Source organism: Ursus americanus, chromosome 3, assembly GCF_024610735.1.
Source record: "Ursus americanus isolate L20-20 chromosome 3, mUrsAme1.1.p, whole genome shotgun sequence".
Classification (NCBI taxonomy): Eukaryota; Metazoa; Chordata; class Mammalia; order Carnivora; family Ursidae; genus Ursus; species Ursus americanus.
In genome coordinates, this window is record NC_142129.1 from 90083138 (window position 1) to 90110127 (window position 26990).

The 26990-nt window shown below is 37.9% G+C and overlaps 1 protein-coding gene across 6 annotated transcripts in view; it reads left to right on the forward strand.

The window, feature by feature from the left end:
- Positions 1-26990, forward strand: part of SUGCT (succinyl-CoA:glutarate-CoA transferase) — a 696086-nt gene that overhangs the window by 115679 nt on the left and 553417 nt on the right. For all 6 annotated transcript variants that reach the window (XR_015724068.1, XR_006778824.2, XM_045793504.2 and 3 more), the window contains exon 8: positions 461-604. Coding sequence is in view for 4 of the 6 variants with exons in the window: in XM_045793504.2 (XP_045649460.2) it covers positions 461-604 (144 nt within the window). In the remaining 2 variants the exon portion in view is untranslated. The remainder of the gene's footprint in view (positions 1-460; positions 605-26990) is intronic.

Sequence of the window (26990 nt, forward strand, 5' to 3'; positions counted from 1 at the left end):
GATTTTTAAAGATTTATTTGACAGAGAGAGATAGCGAGCAAGAGAGCGAGAGCACAACCAGGAGGAGCAGCAGAGGAAGAGGGAGAAGCAGGCTCCCCGCTGAGCAGGGAGTCCAATACGGAACTCGATCCCAGGACCCTGGGATCGTGACCCAAGCTGAAGGCAGACGCTTAACTGACTGAGCCACCCAGGTGCCCCTAGACATGTTTAAAAATATTTGATTTAATTTGATTTGATTTGGTTTAGTTTGGTTGGTAGGAGATGGAGTGAGAAATACAATAAATATAAATCTATTCTTCCCAGCAGCAGATACACGCTGTGGCAGCTTGTTGTATTCTTTTTGTGTGTTTGCAAGCACATGTCAAATACAATTCTTTCTTCTGTTTGATCTTACAGTATTTGAGAAATCATATGATGGTTTCAATTTTCAATTGTCTCTGTTTTTCTCACCCCAACCCAGGATGGAGATCCGGTTCGTCCAGGAGTGGCCATGACTGATCTTGCTACTGGCCTCTATGCTTATGGAGCCATTATGGCTGGATTGATACGAAGATATAAAACGGGAAAAGGCCTGTTCATTGACTGTAACCTACTGTCATCTCAGGTACCAATCCAAAGAACATTTGAGATTGTGGTGTAAAGACATGTATATGGGTTATACTCGTTCATATCAAATCCTATGGTCACATGTGCAAAAACAAAGAAGAACAAAACAGAAAAAACCCACTAACGACAGCAGCAAAGCTGTTCTGTTTTGGTGTACTTAATTATTGTTAGGTTAAAATAAATAGACCATGAAGATTTTGTTGTATGTAGACATTGCTATTTGAATTAGAATTTTAATCTATTTATATTAAAATGAGTCTATTACTGCTTGTGAGACAGGAGTACATTTGGTTCTATTTTATTGTCATATGAGTTCTTTTGACCAGAGTTTCTTGACCTTATTTGTACTGTGGACACTTTGAGTAGTCCGGTGAAGTCTATGGACCTTTCTCAGAATTATGTTTTTAGATGCGTAAAATGATATACTTAGGATGGCAAGGGAAGCCAGTTATATTAAAATGCGGTTATTTCAATGTAAAAACCAATTTTGTATTGTAATAACATATATGATTTTTTACTAACACATTAAACCATAAGATCTATTATTGGGCTTAGTAACTATTGCAATTTTGAGGTAATGTTGAACATAAATGATATTTTACGATATCTGTAGTAACTATAATATGATGTGAAAATATGTGTAATATTTACTGGTGATCAAACCATAGGTACTACTAATACTCCTGTGGTTTGTTGCTGACATTCATAACTGAAGAAAATGCTAAATTTTAGTCAGAAGTTGGATGGAAATAAAGATACAATTTTTTTCCATTCAAGTTATTTAGTTCCCAGAATTCTTTCCACAGACTCCAGGTTAAGAACCCCTGGTTTAGATGGTTATCAGTTATGTTATGCTAAATACTAAACTGGTGGAATAAAAAGGGTAGACTAACTCTCAAATTGACATTTTGCCTCCTTTTTATTGGAGCAGACCCAGATGCTGATTCAGAATAGATAATTTTTCAGGCATAGAAAAAAAGAAAATACCGAATTTGTATAAGGAGATATTTTACCAAGGGAAAAATTACTTTATAGATGGAGACCTCAGTTAGGAATTTCAGATTTAAATGGCATACATGGGAGACTACTAACTTGGAAAACTGCTTTAGAGATTTGTTCTCGTAGACAAAATTAAGGAGTTGTCTAGAGGTAAGAAAAACATCCAAATGGTTGAAAGTAAAATACTATGTATGGGGTTTCAACATTAGCTTTGAGTCACAGTGAGCATTTTAATGGTTATATAAAAGGGTAAAATAATTCTCTCCAAATGAATGAACTGTCTTCTAAATAGAGAAACACAGATGTTAGTTATGGGAAGAAGCTGAAAGCCTTTTCTTCCCTCCTCTAATTTTATAGCTGTAAGGAATGTGAGGTAGGGTAAGTGACTGGCTACAAGTTACGCATTCAATATGGATGGAAGCCAGGAAGGTTTCATGGGTGTTTGACCTATGCAATCACAGAAGGTCCTAGGCTTTGTTTAAATTCTTTGTTATCACTGCCTTGAGATTCTTACTTATTTTTGAATGAGAGGCCCTACATTTTTTTTCACTTTGCACTATTACTTGCTAATTATGTGGCTGGTCCTGGATTTGGGACTCTGTTTAAGTCTCCTGATCTTTACCTAGACTGCTTTACTTATATGTCAATGATTAATTAGCTTTGGAGGAAATTCTCTTGTAGCGTATGGTAGCGTTTCATTCTCCTCCAACACCTAACACAATGATTCACGATGTGGAGGTGTGTGGTTTCCTGGGGATGGGAGTGGAGGGGGGTGGTGTCACTGGTAGGGCTGTTTCAAAGTGAGGGTACAGTAAGTACAAGCTCATGCATGCATACACACATACATGCATTCCAGTCCTTTTGGGTATGTGTCCGTGTTTGTTGTTCATGTTGTCCCCTGAACCTGTAAGTTCTGTGAATGCAGGAATAATGTTTGTTCCTGCATACAGTGGTATCCTCGAGGCCCAGCCTAGTATTTGTCAAATAGTGGGCTCTCCCAATCTTTTGAGATCAATAGGAGATTCGCTGTTAGCAATGAGTATGTGTTTTGGCCCTTAGGTTTGCTAGGAAAGGTTAGGAAAAAGTAGAAAACCATGGAGTTTGGATAAGTACTTGATAAACAACTAATGATAAGATGATTTGCTTTTAGCAAACCTGGTAGCAGTGATTTAGCCTCTTTGCTGTAGCTAATTTAGTCAAAGGTTGCTGAAGTTATTAGTGTGTTTAAGACTCATTAACTACCTTTTTTAAAATTGAGGTAAAACTGACATATAATATTATATTAGTTTCAGATGTACAACATAATATGATATTTCTATATATTGCAAAGTGATCACCACAATAAATTTGGTTAATATTCATCATGATGCGTTGTTGCGATCTTTTTCTCCCATGATGAGAACTTTTGTGATCTACTCTTAGCAACTTTCAAATATGCAGTACAATATTTTTAGCTATAGTCACCATGCTGTACATTACGTCCCTGTGACTTATTTATTTTATAACTGGGAATTTGTACTATTTGACCCCCTCCACCTATTTTACCACAGGATTTCCTTCTTTTTTTTTTTTTTATGGCTGAGTAACATTCCATTGTGTGTGCATATATGCACAACATTTTTTTATCCATTCATCCATTGATGAACACTTAGATTGTTTCCCTATCTTGGCTATTGTCATTACCTTTCAACAATAAAAATCGATTAAGTCTTATTTTGGAGCTATGGATTTTCAGATCTACTGTTTTATATAATCTTCATATTAATCACTTGAGGTTAGGTAGGGTAGGAATTTTTAAAAAGATTTTATTAATTTATTTATTTGAGCAAGAACACGAGAGCGAGAGCAGGGTGAGGGGCAGAGGGAGAGGGAAAGAATGCCAAGCAGACTCCATGCTGAGCGCGAGTTTGGGCTCCATCTCCTGACCCTAAAATCATGACCTAAGCTGAAATCAAGAGTTCGAGGCTCAACTGCCACCCAGGTGGATAGGACAGGAATTTTTATTCCTATTTTACTTACAAAGAAGCTGAAGCTGGGAGAGGTTGATCTGCTTGAACCGCAGAGTTACAGCAAGAATTCTGGATTCTGATATCCTGACTGGTTCTCTTTTCCCTGCGTCATAAAGACAAAGCTTTGCACCAGGGACAGGCAAGATGCAGCTTTCCTATGGTGATGCTCCAGGGGAGAAGGCAAATTTAGTAAGAGGCAGAGGAAGCAAAGGATCACTCAGTAACAAGGGCACACATAACAAGACTGGCCCCCCTGCCCCCACCCTGCATGCCAAGAGCCAGAATAAGACAGTGTGACAAAGTGGACCCCTCTGGAGCATTATTTAATCATGTTTAGATCCAATTAGTGAAAACTATCACGGAATTTAACCTGATGGACGGGTGTTTCTGTTGAAATATGAGAATTTTGAGAAAGGGAACATTTGGAGTGGGTTTTTTATGAGCTATCATCAACTGAGGACTCACTGTGTCCCAGGCGCTGTGGTAGCTCGGTTGGAGTGGGAGGTGACACATCTGTTCAAGGCTTAGTAGTAGAGGCGGCTGTGTCATACGGGAGAGCTGGAGGTGATGCATAGTTCTCTGTAGGATAGGGTTTTAGGATACAGTTGGGCCAAGAGTATTAAGGGCCTTGTATGTCATGCTTAGGAATCTGGACTGTAACCTCTCAAGGCCTCTATTTTTTTATCTAGCAATTCCATTGTTGGTGGTCTTTTCAACCAAAGACATTGTCTCCTTGGATACATGCTATTGTTGTCATGAGCAGAATAGCGTCTGAGCTGTGAACAGTGCTAAGTTTCTAAGGGCAGTGGTACAGATAATAGTTTATGTTGAAGCCAGTCGGAAGTGCAAGACGGGGTGATAAGACCATTTTCATTCTCTTCACCCACTGCCGCCCAAACTCTATTCATCTCTTTTTGCCTCTACCCTATTTCTTGACTCTGTGTTACTTCTTTTCTTCTCATCTCATGTGTGCTTCTCGAGCCTTGGGCATCTCTTTTTCTCTGTTTGTCTTTTTCCCACCTGTCTTTCTTTACTTCCCTGTTTTCACTCCTATCCTGCGCTGTCTGCCTTTTCCAAGTCCCCTTTTCTCCATCTTTCGTTATGTGGAGCTATCGTTGAAGCAGCTCTGGTTCCAGATCTTATATCTTTATACTGTACCTTGAAGGAAACTTACAGAATCTTTTAGCAGTTTCCATGGAAGAAAAAGGAAGGCCTTTTTTGTAGAAGTCCCAGAAAACAAGACCATATATTTCACTGGGTTAAGTGACCATTCCTGAACCAATTAATGAGGACTAAAAATTATGCTATTTAGCGTAAACCGTTCTAGGTACTAAGGATGGGGTTAACTCTCTCTAAACAATATGACTGTAACTGGGGAGATATGATGTGTGGTTATTTTTTGGCCAGAGGCAGGGGAAATATTTGGGGGGCCAAATTATACTAACAGTACTGGGTTGTTTTGAGAATCTAGTGCACAAAAGGTTGTGAAAAAAATCTTTGTAAATTAGAAAGCATTCTGATGACTAGCATTAATTTTATTAGGTTATTGAAAAAATATTTTGTAATGTTAGAAATGTGCTGAGATTAAAAAGGTGGTTATTGACATAATTATTTTATCATAATTATTTTAACTTTTCATAATAGAGAAATCTTAACTAACTTTACTTAGTCTTTCAATTTAAGATAATATTTATAGATTCTAGATCCAGATACCAAAGCACAGAATGATTAAACTCTGCTTTATGTAAATGCGAAGTGCTATTTCTAGGTACTTTTCAAAGTAACATAATAGGAAACTTCACCTTTTAAAAAATGTGTTCATTTTCTTTTTTTATATAAATGTTCACCTGCATTAAGCAGATAACATTTGAACTTAATTTCAGCTGCTTGGAAAATGACGGCGATTTCATGCAGTGGGCAAAAAACATACTTTTCTACTCATTTTGATTGCATTACATAGGATGACAAATGAATGATTATAACATTCAATATCAGTTGCTAAAAATGAAATTTTGTACTCCTTCTCTTAAAAGTGATCTAGTGTACAATTACACAAATTGCACTTGATTTGAATAGTAGCTAATTATTAACTCGGAGTTGATTGCCTCAACCACAACAAAACCATTTCATTGTAGAGACACGACAGTTGCCAGGATGTGGTTTACAAGTGGGCACCAAATTTTTCGTAGTTTCAAGGCTATGAACTTTTAACCCTTGTCATAAAATTCTTTGATTTTTTTTTTTTTAGTCTTAATATGATTTAAAGTTGTCAACTGAAGATTGTCTAACGTCAGCATCTAAACAGTATTCTTTAGATGATATTGGTAAATAACAAGGAAGTGGGTTTGGATGTGGTTCCAATTATTCTCTTGCTCTTATTCTTCTGTTGTGGCTTACAGAAATATCTTTTGGAAGTTTTAATATCCTTCCTGTACTTAATTGCAACCAGGCTCCCCTAATTACTACTACAATGAGTTTTTTTAGCACCAAACTTCCATAATTATTTTCACATATAGATTGTTTTGGCATTTTTGATGTCATTATTCTTTCTCCATGTTCATATTTAGGGTAGATAAAATTTCAGCTGTCATTATTGTAGCACACTTCTATGGATAAGTTTCTGAATTTCAAACAAGGATAGTAATCTGAAATTCATCTTTTTGTGTCTTTAGATACCTGTGTTTCTACTTTTTAAATTTTATATCTTTTCTAAAAACAGCTTTAATGCAGTATATTTTTTGAAAAATATTTTTATTTATTTATTTGAGAGAGTGATAGAGCACTAGTGGGATGAGAGGCCGAGGGAGAGGGAGAAGCCGACTCCCCACTGAGCAGGGAGCCTGACATGGGGCTTGATCCCAGGACCCTGAGATTGTGACCTGAGCCGAAGGCAGACGCTTAATCGACTGAGTCACCCAAGCGCCCTAGTGAGGTATGTTTTGCACATCATAACATTCACCCTGTTTCAAGGGACCATTTAATAATTTTTAGTACAGTTAATGAGTTATGCAACCATTACCATAAATCAGGTTTTGAAATAAATACTCATACAGTCACTTCTGGTCTGGGTTGTACCCATGAGGCTAGAAAGGAGCAGGTTTAAGTGGGGAAGGATGTAGGGCTGGGTTGACTCAGAATTCAGGGCCCATTATGATTCTGTGGGCCTTAGATGATTTTGCCTTTGTGGGTCCTTTCCTCCATAAAAATACTAAGAATTATAGCTGCATTGGTATAAAGATGAATATAATCCATTATCATGTATTATTATTGTGTTAATTTTTTTCTCATTCTGAAATTAAAATTAGAACATTTTGTGTACCTCTGAAGTATGGTTAACACTATGCCTAATTGATAAGTCAGCCCTGGAAGAAATCCCTTAAGAACAGTCTGTAAATGTGCCAGATTTGTGAGGAAAGAAATTATACATCCAGGAGGGAAGTGGAGGTTGAAAGTTAAGATTGTGCTGAAGGGTGAACAGAGGGTGGGAAGGGAGAGAAGCAGCAGCCTATGACCAAGGAAGTTGACAGCATGGAGCAGGGAGAGGAAGAAAGAGGAGCTAATATCAGAAAGCTTGAGAAATCAGAGAACCGTGAGTTTGCATTTGAACCTCCCTTTTCCGGCAAGCCTGTTGCGTTCCTGCCCTGAGCGCCTGTGTCAGCCTGATTATCCTTCCTTCGTTACTTGAGGCCAATTTTTAATCCTCGCTCAGTTTCCATTCTTTAGCCTGCATTCTCCCTAAGGCATCCCACTGCTTTATTAAAGTGCAGGGGATACAAATAGATACTAACATTTATGATATCAAGATGACTTAATTAGGAGGGTAAAGACACACCCAAAAGTGAAAAATCAGATGACTTCCAAAGAAAATTAGAATTTTTGATAATCTATTATTTTATGTTATTATTTTATACTATTGGTTGGATTGAATACAAGTTGCCTGCAACAGAAAACATGGTTTGCTGTTTTTTTTTTTTTTTTAAAGAAAATCCAGTGAAATGTATGTGTGTTGGGAGGATACTCTGGTTTTGTAGAACTGAAATCCTTCGTTATAGTCATTGGCATTGCATATTTTTATATGACATGAACCACAGTGAGGGAAACTAGAGCTTTTAATTTGTAATAATTGGTAATTACTATTGGGAGAATATCTCAAAGGAGAAAAGAATAAAACAGGACAAATTTCATTGTGATCTAATTTAATTCTCTTATTAAGAGACTTTAAAATAATTTGGTGCTTTCAAAATGTTCTGAAAAATAGAAGCATAATTAAGATCAAGATATAAAAGTGTTGAGGAGAAAGATCCATTGGTGTTGACAAATATTCACCAAATTTAGATTTTGTCTTCGCAGAATCTTGTAGAATAATGAGTTTAATGGACTGTTCCTAAAGGTGGGTTTAACAGTATAAGAATCACCTATATTCTCTCTTACTAGAGTTAGAACAATTTGTTTTTGTTGCTGAGTTAATTGATCTACCTTCATCCTTGTACTTTCTGGGGTTTGAAAATTTTATGTGGAATAAGATGTTGTAATCATATCCTTCTGTGTTGGCTGATTAATAGTGGCTCTATACCTGCCGTAAGTTATGGACCAACCAATTCCTAGTGGAACATGTCTATTTGGCCCCAACTATTATGCCATCATTGTAGCTAAAGGATAAGTAAACCACTAACATTAAGCATAGTGGCTGAGATTTAATTTCTAGGAAAATCACGTTAGTTCTTTACAGAATGTAGATGAAGTATAATTGTAAATATTTTTTATAGCCTTAGAGCCAGTACATGCCAGCAATATATAATAAGGTCTTGATTAGCTCAAGCACTTGGCAATTTGGATATTCTGGTTGATTTCATTTTCTAGATGACTGAAGGCTAAAAGGAAACTATTTTGGTTTCAACTATTTTCTTTCTTTCTTTTTTTTTTTTTTTAAAGATTTTATTTATTTGACAGAGAGAGAGACAGCCAGCGAGAGAGGGAACACAAGCAGGGGGAGTGGGAGAGGAAGAAGTACGCTCCCAGCAGAGGAGCCTGATATGGGGCTCGATCCCAGAATGCAGGGATCACGCCCTGAGCCAAAGGCAGATGCTTAACAACTGAGCCACCCAGGCGCTCCGGTTTCAACTATTTTCATAGAAAATCTTCTGAAATGCTTTAATTTACCTTTCTGTTGTGGTAAATGCCATATACTAAATATATTCTCACCTTAAAAATTATTATTCACATCTCTTTTTTAACCTATTGATACTCCCTTTAGGCAGTAAGAAGTGAAGTTAAATCTGCACTAACAGAATCTATTTGTCATCCGTCCATCCATCCATCCATCCATCCATCCATCCATCTGTCCATCCCTGTTTCTCATCTGCTATATGCCAGAGTATACAATAAATGATAAGTAAACCAGCAAGTTCCCTGCCGTATCGAATTTACGTAATCACCGAAGATGTAGATAAAAAACAAGTAATAAGTAATACATTTGCAGATGGAAATAAACAGTGTAATAAAGATAACAGGGGCATTTCTGTTAGGCAGGGCAAAATTATTCCAGAGAGAGTGGACAATAACTGCAAAGACCTGTTGCAGGACAGGACTTGGCATGCTCTAGGAACGGACAGAAGCTTGATGTAACTGACTGAAAGACATCCCTTGAAGTTGACACTGGCACTAAATCTGGCCATTTTTTAAATAATCATCTGAAGAATAAACATGGGTTGTGCCATTAATAATAACCCAATAATCTATAGTTAGGAGGCCCATTAGAAGTTAGGAGTCAGTAACAGAATCTTTTTTTAGTGGGGAAGGAATTTATTGGCAGGGCGCTAGGTCAAGCCCATAGGGTAAGAGTTGAGTTCTGGTGCTGTTTTAGTGGGATGATAGTAGAAACAACACAGGACTGCAAACAGCTTTAATCTTTTCTGCCACTTGGGCTGATTGGAGACCAGTACTGAGAAGATTGAGACAGGACTGTTGTGGTTATTAACAACAGTGTCTGCCAAGGTGCAACGCTGGGAAAATGCTATCAACTTGCTGACCTTGGTGTGGACGCTGTATTATGTGGGCTGTTGGTTTTCTCCAAAGTTGAATTATTGAGAATGTCTTCAATAACATAGCAAAACTTGTATAATGTCTACTTTACACTAGACACTGTTCTAGGCACGTTGCATATATAAACTAATTTATTTCCTCAATGGCTCTATTCCCATTTTACTGAGGAGGAAACAGAGGCACAGAATAATACTGTAACTTGACAGTGTCACAGCCATTCACTAAGTGGTAGAGCTAGAACCTCAACTCGGTCTGGATCCAGACACTGCTACACTTTTACTCTCAAGTGTATAAGTCCCTCCCGGTATTCATTAATTTATTTATGGACTTAAATATTTAAATGTCCAATGCTAGTAATACAATGTTATGGCAAATAGGGATGTTTGGGAATATGTTTTAGCTATTCCAAAGGGTATGCAAAGATAATAAATCTTGACTTGTCTTTTGGGAGAATTTTTTAATAAGTACAGTGATCAGCACTGAGCAATAGAACTTAACATGATTGTGTATTGATCTCATATCTTGCAACCTTGCTGGGCTCATTTTTCTAGTTCTAAGTGTATTTTAGTGGATACTGTGGGATTTTCCATATACATGACTACATCATCTGTGAATAGAGATAGTTTTACTTTTTCCTTCTCAAAATGGATGCCTCATATTTCTTTTTCTTGCCTAATTTCCCTGGGTAGAAAGAACTCCAGTACAATGTTGAATAGAAGTGGCAAGAGCAGGCAACCTTTTCTTTTTCTTTATTTCAGAGCAAAGCATTACCAGTATATATGAGGTGAGCTGCGGTGTTTTCATTGATGCTCTTTAACAGGTTGAGGAATTTCCCTTTATTTTTGGCTTGCTGAATGTTTCTTTCTTTCTTTTTTTTTAAATCAGAAAAGGTGTTAGATTTTGGCAAATGCTATTTCTGCAACTATTAAGATCATGATTTGGCTTGCATCACTCATCCTGTTAATATGTTATTTGATATTGATTGGTTAACATTGATTGATTTTTGTTAATGAACCAATTTTGCAATCCTGGGAAAAATCTCACTTGGTCATGTTGTCTAATCTTGTATATATGTTGCTGTATTCAGTTTGCTAGTATATTGCTAAGGATTTTGGGGTCTATTCAAAAGGAGAATTGGTCTGTAATTTTATTCTTCTGGATTTTTTTTCCTGTTTTTGATATCAGGTATATCTCAAGAATGAGTTGTTCCCTTCTCTCTTAGTTTTTGGAAGAGTTTGTGAAGAATTGGCATTAATATTTCTTTACTTGTTTCGTAGAATTGATCAGAAAAGTGAAAAAAGCCCTGATTTTTAATTTTTTTGGTAAGTTTTATGAGTACTAATTCAATCTATTTGTTATATATTTATTTAGTTTTCTGTCATTTAGTTTCAGTAATTTGTGTCTTTGTAGGAGCTTGTCATTTTATTTAGATTACTTAATTTATAGGCATATGATTGTTCATAGTATTTTCATATAAACCTTTTTACTTCTGTTAGGTGAGTAGAGATGCTCACTCTTTTATTCCTGATTTTAGTAACTTGAGTCTTCTCTCTTTTTTCCCCTCAGTCTCCCTTAAGATTTGTTAATTTTAGTGATCTTTCCAAAAAACTAACTTTAGATTTCATTGGTTTTCTCTATTGGTGTTGTCCATTCTATTTCATTTATTTCTGCTCTTTATTATTTCCTTCTTTTTGCTAATTTTGGGTTTAGTTTACCCTTCTTTTTTTGGTGTCTTGTGGTGGTAAGTTATTGATTTGAGGTTTTTTTATTTTTAAATATTGGCGTGTCAACCATAAATTTCACTCTAAGAACTGTTTCACCTTCATCTCATAAGTTCTGGTATGTTGTGTTTTCCTTTTCCATTATCTCAAATTACTTTCTAATTTCCTTTTGTGATTTCTTCTTTGATCCATTGGTTTTTAGGAATTTGTTGTTTAATTTCCACTCATTTGTGAATTTCCCAAATACCCTTCTGTTATTAATTTCTAACTTCATTCCATTGTAGTTGGAGAATGGTCTTTTTTTTTTTTTAAGATTTTATTTATTTACTTGAGAGAGAGAGAGAACATGAGCAGGGGGAGGGGCCCAGGGAGAAGGACAAGCAGACTCCCTGCTGAATGTGGAGCCAACTTGGGGCTCCATACCAGGACCCCAAGATCGTGACCTGAGCCGAAGTCAGATGTGTAACAAACTGACCCACCCAGGCATCCCTGGAGAACATTCTTTGTGTGAATTTCAGTCTTTGAAAATGTACCAAGGCTTGTTTTTGGCCTAATGAATGGTCTATCTCAGAGGATATTCTGGGTGTGCCTGAAAAGAATGTGTGTTCTACTGCTGTTATGGGGTGTTACATAGATGTCTGTTAGTTCTGGTTGGTTTATATGGTAATGTTATGTTTAATATTTTGAGGGCCTGTCATGTTTTCCCCTAAAAAAGCAACATGATTTTAGAGTCTCACCAGCAATTTATGAAATATCTAATTTTTCCTGGTTCTTGCTACCACTTGCTATTCTCTGTAAGTTTTACTTCAGCTACTGTAAAGTGGTTTTGATTCGCGTTTATACCCTTCTATTTCTCTGTTGATTTTCCACGTAGTCATTCTATCCATTACTGAAAGTGAGATATTTAAGCCTCCATCTTTTACTGTTGGATTGTCTCTTTCTTCCTTCAGTTCTCTCAGTTTTTGCTTCAGGTCTTTAGTGCTCTGTTGTTAGGTTCATATATGTTTATAGTTGTTATGTCTTCCTGATAAATTGACCATTTTATTGTTGTAAGATGAATTAATTTGCCTCTAGTAACAATTTTTTGGTCTTAAAGTCTATTTTGTCTGTTTTTTTGCTACCATTTTCATGATGTATTACTCCCCGGGGCTATTATAATAAAGTACCATAGACTGGGTGGCTCCAACATTAGAGATTTATTTTCTCATAATTCTGGAGGGTTGAACTCTGGGGTGAAGGTGTTGTCAGGGTTGATTTCTTCTGAGGGCCATGAGGGAAGGATCTGTTTCAGGCCTTTCTTCTTGGCTGGTGGATGGTCATGTTTACCTGTGTTTTCACATCATCTTTTTTGCACATCTGTGTCTGAATTTTCTCTTTATTTTTATTTATTTTAAGACTTTATTTATTTATTTGAGAGAGAGAGAGGAGAGAGCACATGAACGGGGGAGAGGCAGATGGAGAGGGAGAGGCAGACTTCCCCGCTGAGCAGGGAGCCCGATGCAGGGCTTGGTCCCAGGATCCTGGGATCGTAATCTGAGCCAAAGGCAGACACTTAACCAACTGAGCCACCCAGGTGCCCCCAAATTTTCTCTTTTATAATAAGACATCAGTCATATTGGATTAGGACACATCCTAGTGACCTCATTTTAACATAACTGCCTCTTAGAAGACCCTGTCCAAATATGGTCATATTCTTATTTATTTTTTTTAAGATTTTATTTATTTATTTATTTATTTATTTGAGAGAGAGAGTGCAGGAGACTGCAAGTGGGGGGAGGGACAGGGGAGAGAGGGGGCAGAGAATCTCAGGCAGATTCTCTGACTGAGCCACCCAGGGACCCCTCCAAATATGGTCACATTCTGAGGCACTAGGTTAGGACTTCAATGCATGAATTTTTGAGGAGACACAATTTAGCCCATGACACATGGTATACCTTCTTTCATCTTTTTAGTTTGACCTCTTTGTGGTTTTGAATTTAAAGTGTGTCTCTTATAGACAGAATATAATTGGATCCATTTTTATATGCATTCTACTAATCTCTGCTTTTTTAATTTGCCATTTGCTATTGACTTTATATATCTTATGTCTTTTTTGTTTCTTTGTTCCTTCATTAGTACTTTTTTTTTTTTTTGGTTAAATAGATATATTTTCTAGTATACTACTGTAATTCCCTTAATATATATGAAATATATATATATTATTTTTTTCTTTGTTTTTAGGGCTGCTCTAGGAATTACAATTAACATCTGAATCTAAAACAATCTATTTTGGATTAGTATCAACTTAATTTGAATATTATATAAAATCTTTGCTCTAATATAGCTTTCTTTCCTTCCCTCTTCCTTGCTTTTATTGCCATACATATTACATCTTTATACATTGTATGCTTATCAACACAGATTTACCACCATAGGCTCTATTCAGTTTTCTTTTAAATCAGGTAGGAGAAGAAAGATTTATAGGCAAAATATATTTGTACTGTCTTTTATGCTTACTTATTTTAGCTAGCTCTACTGGTGCTCTTTATTTCTTTATGTGGATTTGTGTTACGGTCTAGTGTGTAGGTTTTTTTTTTTTTCTTTTCATTTCTGCTTGCAGGACTCCCTTTGGTATTTCTTGTGGGGCAGGTTTGCTAGCAACAAATTCTTTCCTTTTTTTGTTTATCTAGGAATGTCTTAATTACTCCTTTATTTTTGAAAGATAGTTTTGCCAGATATAGAATTTTTGATTGACATTCTCCCTATCCATAGCACTTTGTATATGTTACCCTATGGCATCTGTGATTTTTAGTGAGAAATGAGGTAAGAAATCTTGCTGCTTTCAAGATTCTTTCTTTGTTTCTGTCTTTTGACAGTGTGTTTCTGATGTGTCTAGATTTGGATGTCTTTGGATCCTGGTTGGCTTTCATTGAGCTTCTTGGACGTGTAGATTAATGTTTTCCGTCAAATTTGGAAAGTTTTTGGCTATTGCTTTAAATACTTATTCTTCTACTGTATTCTTTCCTCTCCTCTGGACTCCACTCTTGTTGTCATTCTTACACTTTTCTTTAATTTTTCAGACTGGGTTCTTTCAGGTGTTTGTACATAATAATAGTAGCTGATTTAAAGTCTTTGTCTAGAAAGTATAACACCGGGACTTCTCAGTGATAGTTTCTATTGACTGCCTTTTTTTTTTTAACCTGCGCTTGGCCATACTTTCCCATTTCTTTTCATATCTCATAATTTTGTTGTTGAAAACTGGATATTTTAAATAATAGAATGTAGAAACTATGGAGTTTGAATTTCTCCCATTCCTGAGGGTTCATTGTTGTTGCTGTTGTTTGTTTAATGACTTTACCAAATGAATTCTATAAAGTCTTTATTCTTTGTCTTGTGTAGCCACTGAAGTCTGTGCTTAGTTAGTTTAGTGGCCAGCTGCTGATTAGGCAGAAAATTTCTTTCTTGCTTTTTTTTTTTTTTTAAAGAAGTTAGAAGTTTTTTTTTTTTTTAATAATTTTTTATTATGTTATGTTAGTTACCATACAGTACATTCTTAGTTTCTGATGTAATGTTCCACGATCCATTATTTGCGTATAACACCCAGTGCTCCATGCAATATGTGCCCTCCTTAATACCCATCACCGGCCTATCCCAGTCCCCCACCCCCTCCCTTCTGAAGCCCTCAGTTTGTTTCCCAGAGTCCATAGTCTCTCATGGTTCATTCCCCCTTCTGTTTACCCCCCCCCTTCATTCTTCCCTTCCTTCTCCTACCGATCTCCCTGCTATTTCTTATGTTCCATAAATGAGTGAAACTGTATGATAATTGTCTTTCTCTGCTTGACTTATTTCACTTAGCATAATCTCCTCCAGTCCTGTCCATGTTGCTGCAAATGTTGGGTAATCGTTCTTTCTGATGGCTGAGTAATATTCCATTGTATATATGGACCACATCTTCTTAATCCATTCGTCTGTTGAAGGGCATCTCGGCTCCTTCCACAATTTAGCTATTATGGACAATGCTGCTATGAACACTGGGGTGCATATGGCCCTTCTCTTCACTACATCTGTATCTTTGGGGTAAGTACCCAGTAGTGTAATTGCTGGATCATAGGGTAGCTCTATTTTTAACTTTTTAAGGGATCTCCACACTGTTTTCCAAAGTGAAGAAGATAGAAGTTTATTGAATATACTGCAAGGGACCTGCAGGCAGGACAGGAAAGGAGAGACTGTTTGCCAGGTAGTGATGGGGGGTGATAGTTAAGAGGGGAAGTGAGGAGGTATGGGAATGTGTGGAATTTTCCTTTTTTGGTACCTGTGACCGGTTGTAAGTAACACATTAGTCAGCTAGGGCTTATGGATATTTTGAGGTGGATCACTTAATGAGCCTGTTTGCTTCCAGCTTGGTGGTCACTGTGGGCCCTTTTACCTTACTCAAGCCTGTTGCCTAAAAGTGGCCTCTACATTCCCCCTGACAATGGCAAATTTTTGGCATTTGGGTGGAGGTCTCATCTTCAGTAGCTGGTTCATGCTGGTTGGGGGTGGGGGCAGCCTGTCCCTACCTAAACTTGTTGATCCATCAAGGGTTCTGTGCAGTTATAGACCAGAGCATGGTTATTATATTAATGTACTGGTAGGCGATTTGAATGAAATTCCTTGGTGGCCAGGTCCATGGGATTTAGGGGTAGGGGGTCCTCTGATGGTATGTGCTGGAATCCTTGTTGAATCATCATTTGTATATGGAATTCTTGGATTCACTCCAAACGTGTAAGGATGTATTTTGCCTGAGATCAAGGTGGTGGCTGGATCCGCAGGAACAAACAAAAAAAGGGGGGCCTGTAAGAAGTAAGGCAGCTGAGAGTCAGCCAGCATCAGGAAGGGTCCTATCTGAGTTCAAAATGTGTGTGGTTTGGCCCTGGACAAGCTTCTGCTGGCAAGCGCATCACGTGTTGGGAACGGAGGCCTCAGGGGGATAGAGTGGGAGAGGAAAGGAAAGGGGTCCTTAGCCCTCACAGGCATGGGCAGTCTGACTTGTTTGTCCTCAGACCTTCAGACCACACCGGGGAGCCAACCTGGCCAGAGATCTTCAGTTGTGTGAGGAGAAGTAGGGTTAGACTGCTGAAGGTAGGCAGAGCATTTCTTAACTGCCTTTAACCAATGTATCTCTTAGCTTTTGCTCTGTGTGTGTTGGGGTAGAGTTCAGAACTCTACCTTAGCCTTCACTTCATGTCTGTGCGGAATCTGAAGGTTGGCTGTTAGTGAAGCATTAGGCCTTCTCAGGTCTATCTTGTTCATGCACATGGCCATGCACATGGCCTTGCACATGCGTGTGGCCTTCTAGAATCCCAGGGAATATGTTGGAGCTTTTCGATATTCCCTATGGACATCTCTTTACCCAGCGTTTCTTTTTAAGTTTTTGGGTAGCCTCTTGTTTGTCACCTCAGCTAGCTGTGATATTAAACCCTTATTGCTGATTGTTTTTCACAAATGTCCTCAGGATAGGGCTTTTTGTACTGAGTAAGCTCTGAGGCAAGTCAAATTAAAGCAACCCTGAAAATGGGGCTTTTCCAGGGCACTGCCAGACAGATTAAATAGTGACAGTTTTCTGGTGGTGGGGCTTTTTCATGAGCTTCAAACTCTTTCTGCTTAATTCTGTGGCTTCTCGGTTGCTGGTGTTCTCAGCTACCCGTGAGGCTGTTGATTCTCAAGGTTGCCTCAGAACTGGTCGAGGTGGAGGGAATTATGGCAAATTAAGACATAAAGCTTACTGTTCTTAGTTGAAAGCAGTCATTTTTCTTGAATAATCATTCATCAGTTGTTCCAAGGCTTTGCTTAACTTCCAGGTTCTGAAAAAGTTGATCTTGAGAATTTTTCCAGTGTTTTCATTTTGGAAGTTGTATTGATTGGAGTTCTCTAGAGAAAAAGACCTATAGTGTATGTGTATATGTGTATAGCTACACACTATACATAGTGTGTATACGCCATACACACACTATAGCTATATATATATAATATATGATATAGCAATGCCAATAATGTAATTCAGTTCAAGTCTGAAGGCCCAAGAGCCAGTATCACTGATGTCCAGGGGCAGGAGTAGATGGGTGTTCCAGCTTAAGCAGATTGGATGATGGATTGGATTGGATGATGCCAGCTTGAATTGGTGAGGTGATCTTCATTTGCTCTTTATTCAAGTGCTGATTTTCTCTAGAAACACCAGAAATAATGTTTTACTAGATATCTGGGCATCCCTTAGTCTGGTCAAGTTGACACATAAAATTAACCATCAAAGAAGTACTACTTCCCTACATAGGTAATTAAAAATCTTCTAATAGCCACAGTAAAAAAAGTAAAAAGAAACCAATGAAATTAATTTTAATTATATATTTCATTTAACAAAATATACCCAAGATATTTTTATTTCACACTGTAAAATTGATACAGAATTAAGAAGGAGATAGTTTACATTTTTTGTTCTGTCCTAAGTCTTTCACATTTGATATGTGCTTTATACTTAGAGCACATCTTAATTTGAAATATCCTCATCAAGGGCTCAATGGTCACATGTAGCTAGTGGCTTTTGCAGTGGGCAGAATAGTCTTAGAACTCTGGAGAATGGGTAGATATGTTGAAATTCTAGTATTAGAAATTCTAGTAAAAGAAATCCTTTGCCCACTTGTGTTAAAAGGGAAAAGTAATGTTTAACCGTTTGCTTCTTATCTGTTACCATCTATGGTAGACTGAACAATGGCCCTGAAAGATGTCAATGTCCTTATTCCCAGAACCTGTGAATATGTTATCTTCCATGGTAAAAGGAATGTTGTGGATGTGATGAAGTTAGGAGTTTGAGATGGGGAGATTATCCTTTGTACTTACAAAGGTCCTTATAAGACTGAGGGAGGAAGATCAGAGTCAGTAGTTTGAGATACAGCAGTGATAGCAGGAAGGTCGAGTGGTGTGAGGAAAGAGGCCACACGCATAAGGAATGCAGATGGCCTCTGGAAGCTCTGAGAGGAAAGGAAACAGATTCTCACCAGAGAGCCTCCAGAAAGAACCAGCCTTGCGGGCCCAGTGACAGTGATTTTTAGACTTCGGACCTCCAGGACCGGAAGATGACAAATTTGTGTTGTTTTGAGCCCTTACATTTGGGGCCATCTGTAACGGCAGCAATAGGAAACTAATTCACCACCATAGCAGGCACAAGTGACTGTGGCAGAAAGTGGCAGAAAGTTTGGTTTTATGTATAAATTTTTGTTGATATTAAAGAACTCATGTTCTGTGCGTGTGAAGGTCCGTATCAATTCTGAGTCAAGCTTTGCATCACCGGTTATGGTACTCATTTTTAGTTTCAGCAGTATTATATTTTAGATGACTTTTCACAAGGGCAGAGGACTTAAAAAACATTGCTGAGAGACAATTGCCAGAAATTTCAGGGTAGCTCTGGAATCCATATATTTATCTCTTAAATTCCAGGAACACTGTGTCCTCTTGGTGGGATAGTTTGTTTTCAGTTCAATCAATTCTTTGTGAAACTGAACCACACTTACAGGATAGATGATAATAGAAATGTATTCTGAGGTTTTCTCTAAAGGAAGCTGCAAAAACTTAAAGCGTGATTTGAAATCACATAAATCATCGAGTCTTTTCTGAAATGATGACTTCCTTTCCACCAAATAGTTCTATAATTTTTTATATTTTTGATTTTATTGAACTCAAGCCAGGCCACAATAGTAAGATGAGTACATTATCTTTTTGTGTTTGGTTCAGTCTGTAGGCCCAGTTTGAGCCTGAAATTTGCACTTCTTTGGGTTGAAATGTGCTTTTTAAATTCTGTGACTGTAGTTTTCCACTGTGTTTGGATATATTGTCTCAAGTTTAATAACGTGTTGTCTTGTAAGCCACTGAGCGAAAACCAAGTGCGTCTGTCAAGTCTTTTTAACCACAGAAAAAAGATTTGACCTGAGAAATCATTTTATTTCTCTGACATTGGTACTGAATCTAATATTTAGTTTGTTTTCATACACATTCTGCTTCAGCATCTTATAAATATCCCCAAACAGTTGCATATTGATTTGTAACAGTGTGAAAAAAATGTACAATATTTGTCACTTCCTCCATCAGTTATGTAATGAAACTGATTTACAATATTCAGAGCATAAGTTTTCTGTCAATGAAGGCTGGACTTAATAAGTTTCCTTTTTGTTTGGCTCAGACTGTTGAAAAACTCCCCCCCCTTCTTTGTATGTTGTCATATTGGTAATAAGTATTTTTCCATGTTTAAACCATACTTAACATTTTTTCTTAATGGCAGGGTGTTAGGTTTTATTTGTTGCAACCATGACTAAGTGGGTATTAAACATTTTTTCTTGTTGTTATTGTTAAAAACTTTAAGTTGAGTGTGCCTAGACACCAAGGAATACTGAATTTGGTCTGTGAGCTATCCCTTCATAACCAGTGCTCACACTTGGCTGCACATTGGGATCACTTGGAAATTACAGAAGTGCTGCCTGTCTTCCACCCTCAGAGAGATTCTGGTTTAATTGGTATGGGATATGGCCTGGGCATTGGGATTTTTTTTTTTTTTAAAGATTTTTTAAATTTATTTATTTGACAGAGATAGAGACAGCCAGCGAGAGAGGGAACACAAGCAGGGGGAGTGGGAGAGGAAGAAGCAGGCTCATAGCGGAGGAGCCTGATGTGGGGCTCGATCCCATAACGCTGGGATCACGCCCTGAGCCCAAGGCAGACGCTAAACCGCTGTGCCACCCAGGCGCCCCGTGGGCATTGGGATTTTTGAAAGTTCTCCAGGTGATTCTAATGTACAGCAAAGTTTGAGAACTGCTGCTCCACAGACTGATTCCCAAATTTAGGCTGTATGCAAATCATGAAGGAACTTTTTTTTTTAAATTTTTTTTTAAAGAGTAGTTTTAGGTTTATAAAAAAGTTGAGAGTAAAGTACAGAGTTGTCTCATATACTTCTTGCTCCTACACTGTTATCAATATTACTCTCCAGAATGGTACATTTTTTACCAAGGATGAATCTATACTGATATATCATAATCACCTAAAGTCTGTAGTTTAACTTAGGGCTCATTCTCGGTGTTGTGCATTCTGTGGGTTTACATAAAAGTATAATGACATATATCCATCATTATAATATATAGAATATTTCCACTACCCTAAAAATCCCCTGTATTTGCCTACTCATTCCCTCTCCACCCCTGCAACTGCTGATCATTTTGCTCTCTCTCGTTTTGCCTTTTCCAGGGTGTCATATAGTTGGAATCATACAGTAAGTAACCTTTTTAGATTGGCTTTTTAAGGTTTTTTCATGTCTTTTCATGGCTTGGTAGCTCATTTCTTTTTGGTGCTGAATAATATTTCAATCTCTGGATGTACTGCAGCTTTGGTAATTATGAATAACCAAAGTTTTGGCAATTATGAATAAAGCTAAGGTTTGGAAATTATGCATAAAGCTATTATAAACATCCACACACAGGTTTTTGAGTGATGTAAGTTTTTAAGATTTTTGGGTAAATAACACTGAGTGTTATTGCTGGATCGTATGGTAAGAGTATATTTAGTTTTGTAAGAAACCACTAAGCTGTCCTTTTTTTGTTGTTGTTGTTAAGATTTTATTTATTTATTTTAGAGATTGAGAGTGTGAGTGGGGGGAGGGCCAGAGGGAGAGGGAGAGAATCTCAAGCAGACTCAGCACTGATCATGGAGCCCAATGTGAGGCTTGATCTCACGACCCTGAGATCATGACCTGAGCTAAAGCAAGAATCAGACACTTAACCGACTGAGCCACCCAGGCTCCCCAAAGCTGTCTTCCAGAGTGGCTGTACTGTTTTACATTCCCACCAGCAGTGAATGAGAGTTCTTGTTGTTCTACATCCTTGCCAGCATTTGGCAATGTCAGTGTTCTAGATTTTGGCCATTCTAATGGCTATGTTGTGGTTCTGGAGAGATTAAAAAACAAACAAAAAACCCAAACAGATTCCTGGGCCTCACACTCAAGCATTCACTTCCAGTGAGTCTGGGGCAGGACTCAGGAGCCTGCATTTTGTTTTTTTTTGTTTTGTTTTGTTTTGTTTTTAAGATTTTATTTATTTATTTGTCAGAGGGAGAGAGAGAATACACAAGCAGGGGGAGCAGCAGGCTGAGGGAGAAGCAGGCTCCCTGCTGAGCAAGGAGCCTGATGCAGGACTCGTTCCCAGGACCCTGGGATCATGACCTGAGCCGAAGGCAGATGCTTAACTGACTGAGCCCCCCAGGGTGCGTCCCAGGAGCCTGCATTTTGAAGCAGCGTCCCAGGTGACTCTGATGCAGTGGACCTGTGTGTTATAATTTTAAAAGAAGGTGTGTCTTAGAGTAAACCTGCAAGGTATATCTCTTCCATATATCATCTTGATACTCTTAAAGTTAAGTGGCATTAAAATTCCCCCAAATAAATTTTTTAAATAAGATTTTATTTATATGAGAGAGAGAGGGAGCGAATGCACATAGGAGCGAATGCACGTAGGGGCAGAGGGGGGAGGGAGAGGGAAAGGGAGAGTATCTCAAGCAGACTCCTCGCTGAGTGCAGGGCCCTGAGACAGGGCTTAGTCTCACAACCCTGAGATACTGACCTGAGTGGGAACCCAGAGTCCGATGCTGAATGGACTGAGCCACCCAGGCACCCTGATCCCAAATAATTTCTAATGAAAACACGAGTCATACCTGATGTAACTTTTTTGGCTGGCCTGTGGGTTTAGTTACAGGCATCACTGTACTTCAGATTTTTGCTCTGCAAGCTTCCATGGGACCTTTAGCTAGACAGGGAACTAAAAGAACATAGAGTGGTTTAGAAAGAACCTTAGTTTTCTGACCGTCAGGTAAATTGAACACAACTTTAGGCAATGACAGTGTGGATTAGCTGAAAATCAGTCGCTGACTGGTCACTGTGACTTACAGTGTCTAGGAGTGTGGGAACTCTTCTTCATTCTGAACCCTTGACTTAAAGGAAAACAGCTGGAAAGAGGGACATTCCAGGGACCACAGACATGAACCTCAAGTCAGACTCCACTTCTCACATACTGGTGACGAGAGTTCACATATTTGTCTTTTTAATCATGTTTACACCCATAGACATGTTATCAATCATGGCATTTTAAAAATGAGAGAATTTAAAAATCTGGCTTAGCTAGTAACTGGGAAATATACTCGACCAAACAACTAGATTTGTAAGTAGTTCTTTGTTATTTGTTATTTTAAGCAAAAAGCTGAGTTTTAGAAGTGTTATGTGAACATATCAATTGCATAATGATTGAAATGTATAAGGGATATATAGAAAAGAGAGATGAATGTCTTATTAAGGGCTTTTCCCTGATGACTGTAATAGAGTGAGCACAGGACTTTTCCACACTTTCAACAGAAGAAACGTTCAGAAAAAATGTTAAAAATATACAAATGTGTATAACTTAGTAACTGGAAGTTTTTTCAAATTCCACTCCTTAGCAATAACTACTATTAAAAGTTTGGTGAATATTTCAGGGAAAAAAAGGTTTTATTAAAAGAACTCACTAATGAATTTTTCTTGAATGACTTCCAGGGACATATATAATTATTTTGTCTTAGGATATAACCAGCTATATAATATGGTTTTAGATGAAAACTGAACTTTAGAATTCAGTGAAGTCATATTGCAAACATTCCTGGTGGGAGAATTTTTTAAAAATAATTACCTGTCTATTTAAGTCTGTTGATAAATTTTGCCTTGTTTGATGCTTGCTCAGCTCCTCTCCCTGCACCTCTGTCTCTCTTCCACCTCTGTGTGCTACATCTGCTTCCTTTTGGAGGTCCACAGTGCAGGTACTGCTGATGGGGTCTCCCCGCAATTGGCGTTGCTCTTTGGAGTGGGTGTTTCAGCCCTCGGCCCGGACTGGTTCTGAACTCCATTATCCACGAATTGAAAAGTTATATTGAGAGGCACTGCAGTACTCTCAATGGTGACAGTATTGTAATGTGACTGAGTGACAGATGCTATGAATAAATAGTTTGAATGATTTCTTGAGGAAAATGAAGTACTCTACTAAATTACCAGCAACCTTTCTTACCCCTCAAGTTAATAGTTTGGGTTGTTCTTGTCAAAGTCATATTGTGTTTAATTAAGAAATGAGTGGGGGGAAACTTAAATGTAAGGGTCATTTGGCAAAAGTTATAGTAAATTAAAAGACAGGTATTACTCATGTAAGTTTGCTTTTTGTGTGTGAAAATTCTGGATTAGTTGTACAAAAAGATGGTAACCTGCAGAAGACGATGGACATGTGATTCACCTACCTTATCACTGGATGGCACTGTGGGCTCAGGAACTGCACTAGAAATCCGCTCTCTTTGGTGTTTGAAATCTTGTGCTCCCATCTTTCTGGAGAAGGCTTTTTATATGCATTTCTAATGTTTGTAATTGCACTCGTTACCTGTTGCCAAATACACATTACAATTTATATTGTGTTTATCAGGTAGAACATTTAAATTTGACTGCAACATGTATTCCTTACAAGGTAACGTCTCAGTTCTTGTTTTTTTTTGTTTTTTGTTTTTTGTTTTAGAACTTAAATTTAAACTTATTGTTGAATTAACATCTCTCCATTTGGTAACCTTCCTATTTAGACTATGGCTAGTGGGTAGGAACATGGACTCTCCAGCCAGGGTGCTGAGATTTAACTCCTCAGTGTGCTACTAGTAGCTGCCTTGGGCAAGTCATAAAATGGCTCTCTGCCTCAGTGTCCTCGTTCAGTAAATGGGCTAACAACAGTTTGCCTCCTACGGTGGCTGCAAAGATTAAAAGGCATTAATGTACGTCAAGGGCTTCCTGCAGGGCCCATTACATAGGAAGCACTAAAGAAGCGTTAACTTTTATTATTATATTATCAGTATTACCGTTGTCTCTACCTTAGTTTTCCTGTTTTGTTTCCTTTCCTCGACCCCTCTTCTGCACACTCACCGTATTACTGCCTTCCTTAACTTTGCATGTCCTGACATTCAGGAGCATATTGGTTGCAGCAGAGGCCGATTTTTTTACCCAAAGTCTTTACTTTTGATTAAGTCTTACGGTTATTTAGAATATAGACATTGAAAAGTAAAAGTCGTACTTTGCTACTGCCTTTTTTTTTTTTTTTTTTTTAAGTTGAGGGAATGTGCATGCTACAATGCCTCAACCAAAATTACACTAAAAACACTGATGACGTATTGCTTCTTGTCGTTATATGCAGCTGAGACCCGCGGATGCTGGCTGGAGCTTAGTCTAGGCAGAGGGCTGAGATCACTTGTTCTAAGTCCAGGAGATACTTCCTTACCAGTTAGCTGCAGTATAAAACCTGAGAATTTTGAGTGGAAGCACTCAGGCTCACCTTGAGTTCTTGTAGTGACAGAACTCAGTACATCTGAAACTGATACAACACTGCATGTTAACTATACTGGAATTAAAATACAAAAAACCAAAAACACTCCGTTAATCTTATGGTAACCGAGGCCCAGGCCTTTAGCATCGTATCAGTGAAAATCAATAGACTGAAACAAAGCTCGACATAAATTAGTACAGCTAGTAGAAATTACTGAATGTAGGTAAAATTCGTGCTCTTTTTGTTATTGTTTTGCTTTGTTTTTGTTTTTGGCAATATCAACAAACTCCTTTTAAGTGTAGCTGGATCATTTCCTGAGCTTTCTTTTCCATTTCCCATACTGGAGAATGTCCCACATATGGGACATGATGTCGAAAATCAGAGGCAAAACGTTTTTCACAGTGATCAATAATAATATTTGGATTCTACCCCAGCTCAAAATTTATATTAAGGGTGATCTGCTGCTTTCCCTCTTCTTTTTTTCATCTTGGTCCCTTTCTTTCATGTTACCTCAAAACACGCTTTTGTCTCTTCTTTGCTCTTCCTCTCTGTGCCTCCCACCTTTCCTCCCTTTCTATTTCTTTCCTTTCTTCCTGTTTCTTTACTATCCTTGATTCGTTGCTACAGTAAAATTGAGCTTATTATAATTTTGGGGGCTAGGATAGAATTCCAAATACTTGTTATTTTGGGGCACCTTGAAAAAAAGAAAAGGCCAGTGATCATGCTAAAGTAGATCTGAGGCTGAAAACAAGTTTAGTGGGGAGTACAGGAGAGGAGATTGAATTTTAAAAGTGCTGCATTGAGGTGAGACTCCTGACAGATGCCCATATTGCCCCTTCCTTATGGTGGTGGTGATTATTGCTAGGACAGTATCCAGAAATACAGAACCTCGGTGGGAACTGTTTTGGGAACTTCCATTGGTCTGTGTTCTTTCCCAGATTTTGTCTTCTGTCTTTGTTCTTGGAACTGTGGTAGTGGTTTCTGGAAAATGCTTTTCTTCTGGTGGGTAGGACTCTGATGCTCATGCCCCAAGGGAAGGCAGGGATAAATGAAAGCATTATTGTCTTTGGCAGCACAGACCTATGTATTAGGGCAGGAGAAGCAACAGTCATCTGTGTGTGAACCCACGTAATGTGACATGAAAGGGAGTTTTCCTGACCACTATCATATCTGATTTCATGTTCAGACATTCTTATCGAGAGTCATTTAATCAGAGGTTTGTCTTGTGTCAGAATTTTCCTGCCCAGGTTTTCAAGATTTCTGTCAAATAGCCATTTGTCTGCAGACAAACCGAAAGCCTTCATAGTTTTGTGAAGCAATGATGATCTTTTCCCCCTAGAAATAAAAATTGTTTTTCATTTTTTGTTTCTTTATACAACTAAACAATATTCTTATTTAAAAAATACCTATTTTTGCTAACTGTTTAATTTATGACTTGAAAATCATCACAGTGTTCTTTTTTGCCTAAACAACACCGTGGTTAGAAAAGGGAGAAGGAATCTAAAGATGGTGTTTCAGTTTGTCCAACAGTATTGAATTTAAGCCTGGTCTTTGTTTTTAATTATCAAGCAAGCATAGTGGGTTAGTTTTTTTTTTTTCCTCCTTTGTTATCATCTAAGAGGTTTTTTTTTGTTTTGTTTTGTTTTTCATCTGAGAGTTATTTTGAAGAGAGTATGACTGTAAACCAGGAGTTGCAAAGGTAAATACTAAAATACGCCAGACAGGTAATTAAAATGAGTGAACTCACCCTGATAAACAGTAGGGAGTGGTGGTGGAGATGGGCTAAGGAGGGCGTCGTCACCACTCACTCCAGCATTTGCCGCCATGTGAGATTGTGGTCCCTAGTGTGGCATATGCTTGGAAATGTTCCACTGGCTTTCTTCAAGAAAAAAAAGAGCTGTGATTTATAGCATTTGATAGTTCTCATTTGTGTAAATTTTTCCACGTAGCTAATTTCAAGCCTCTACTGGAATTGTTAGTGAACATGTTTGGAGGAGGTATTAACAGTCAACTCTGCGGAGCCAGCATAAACTAGTTCTACCATACCACTGCCCAGTGTAGCCAGATTTCTGATTTTTGAAGTAAGAGGTTTGAATTTTTATATAAAACTTTTCAACTTTGGAAATAGTACTACATAGCCCAAACAAAATACAGTGGTGAACTGAATCATGCTCATGAACTGCCAATTTGCAACCCCTGGCAGTCAGTCGCTGATAACTTGTCTTAGAAATCTTATTGGAAATCATTTTTTGCTA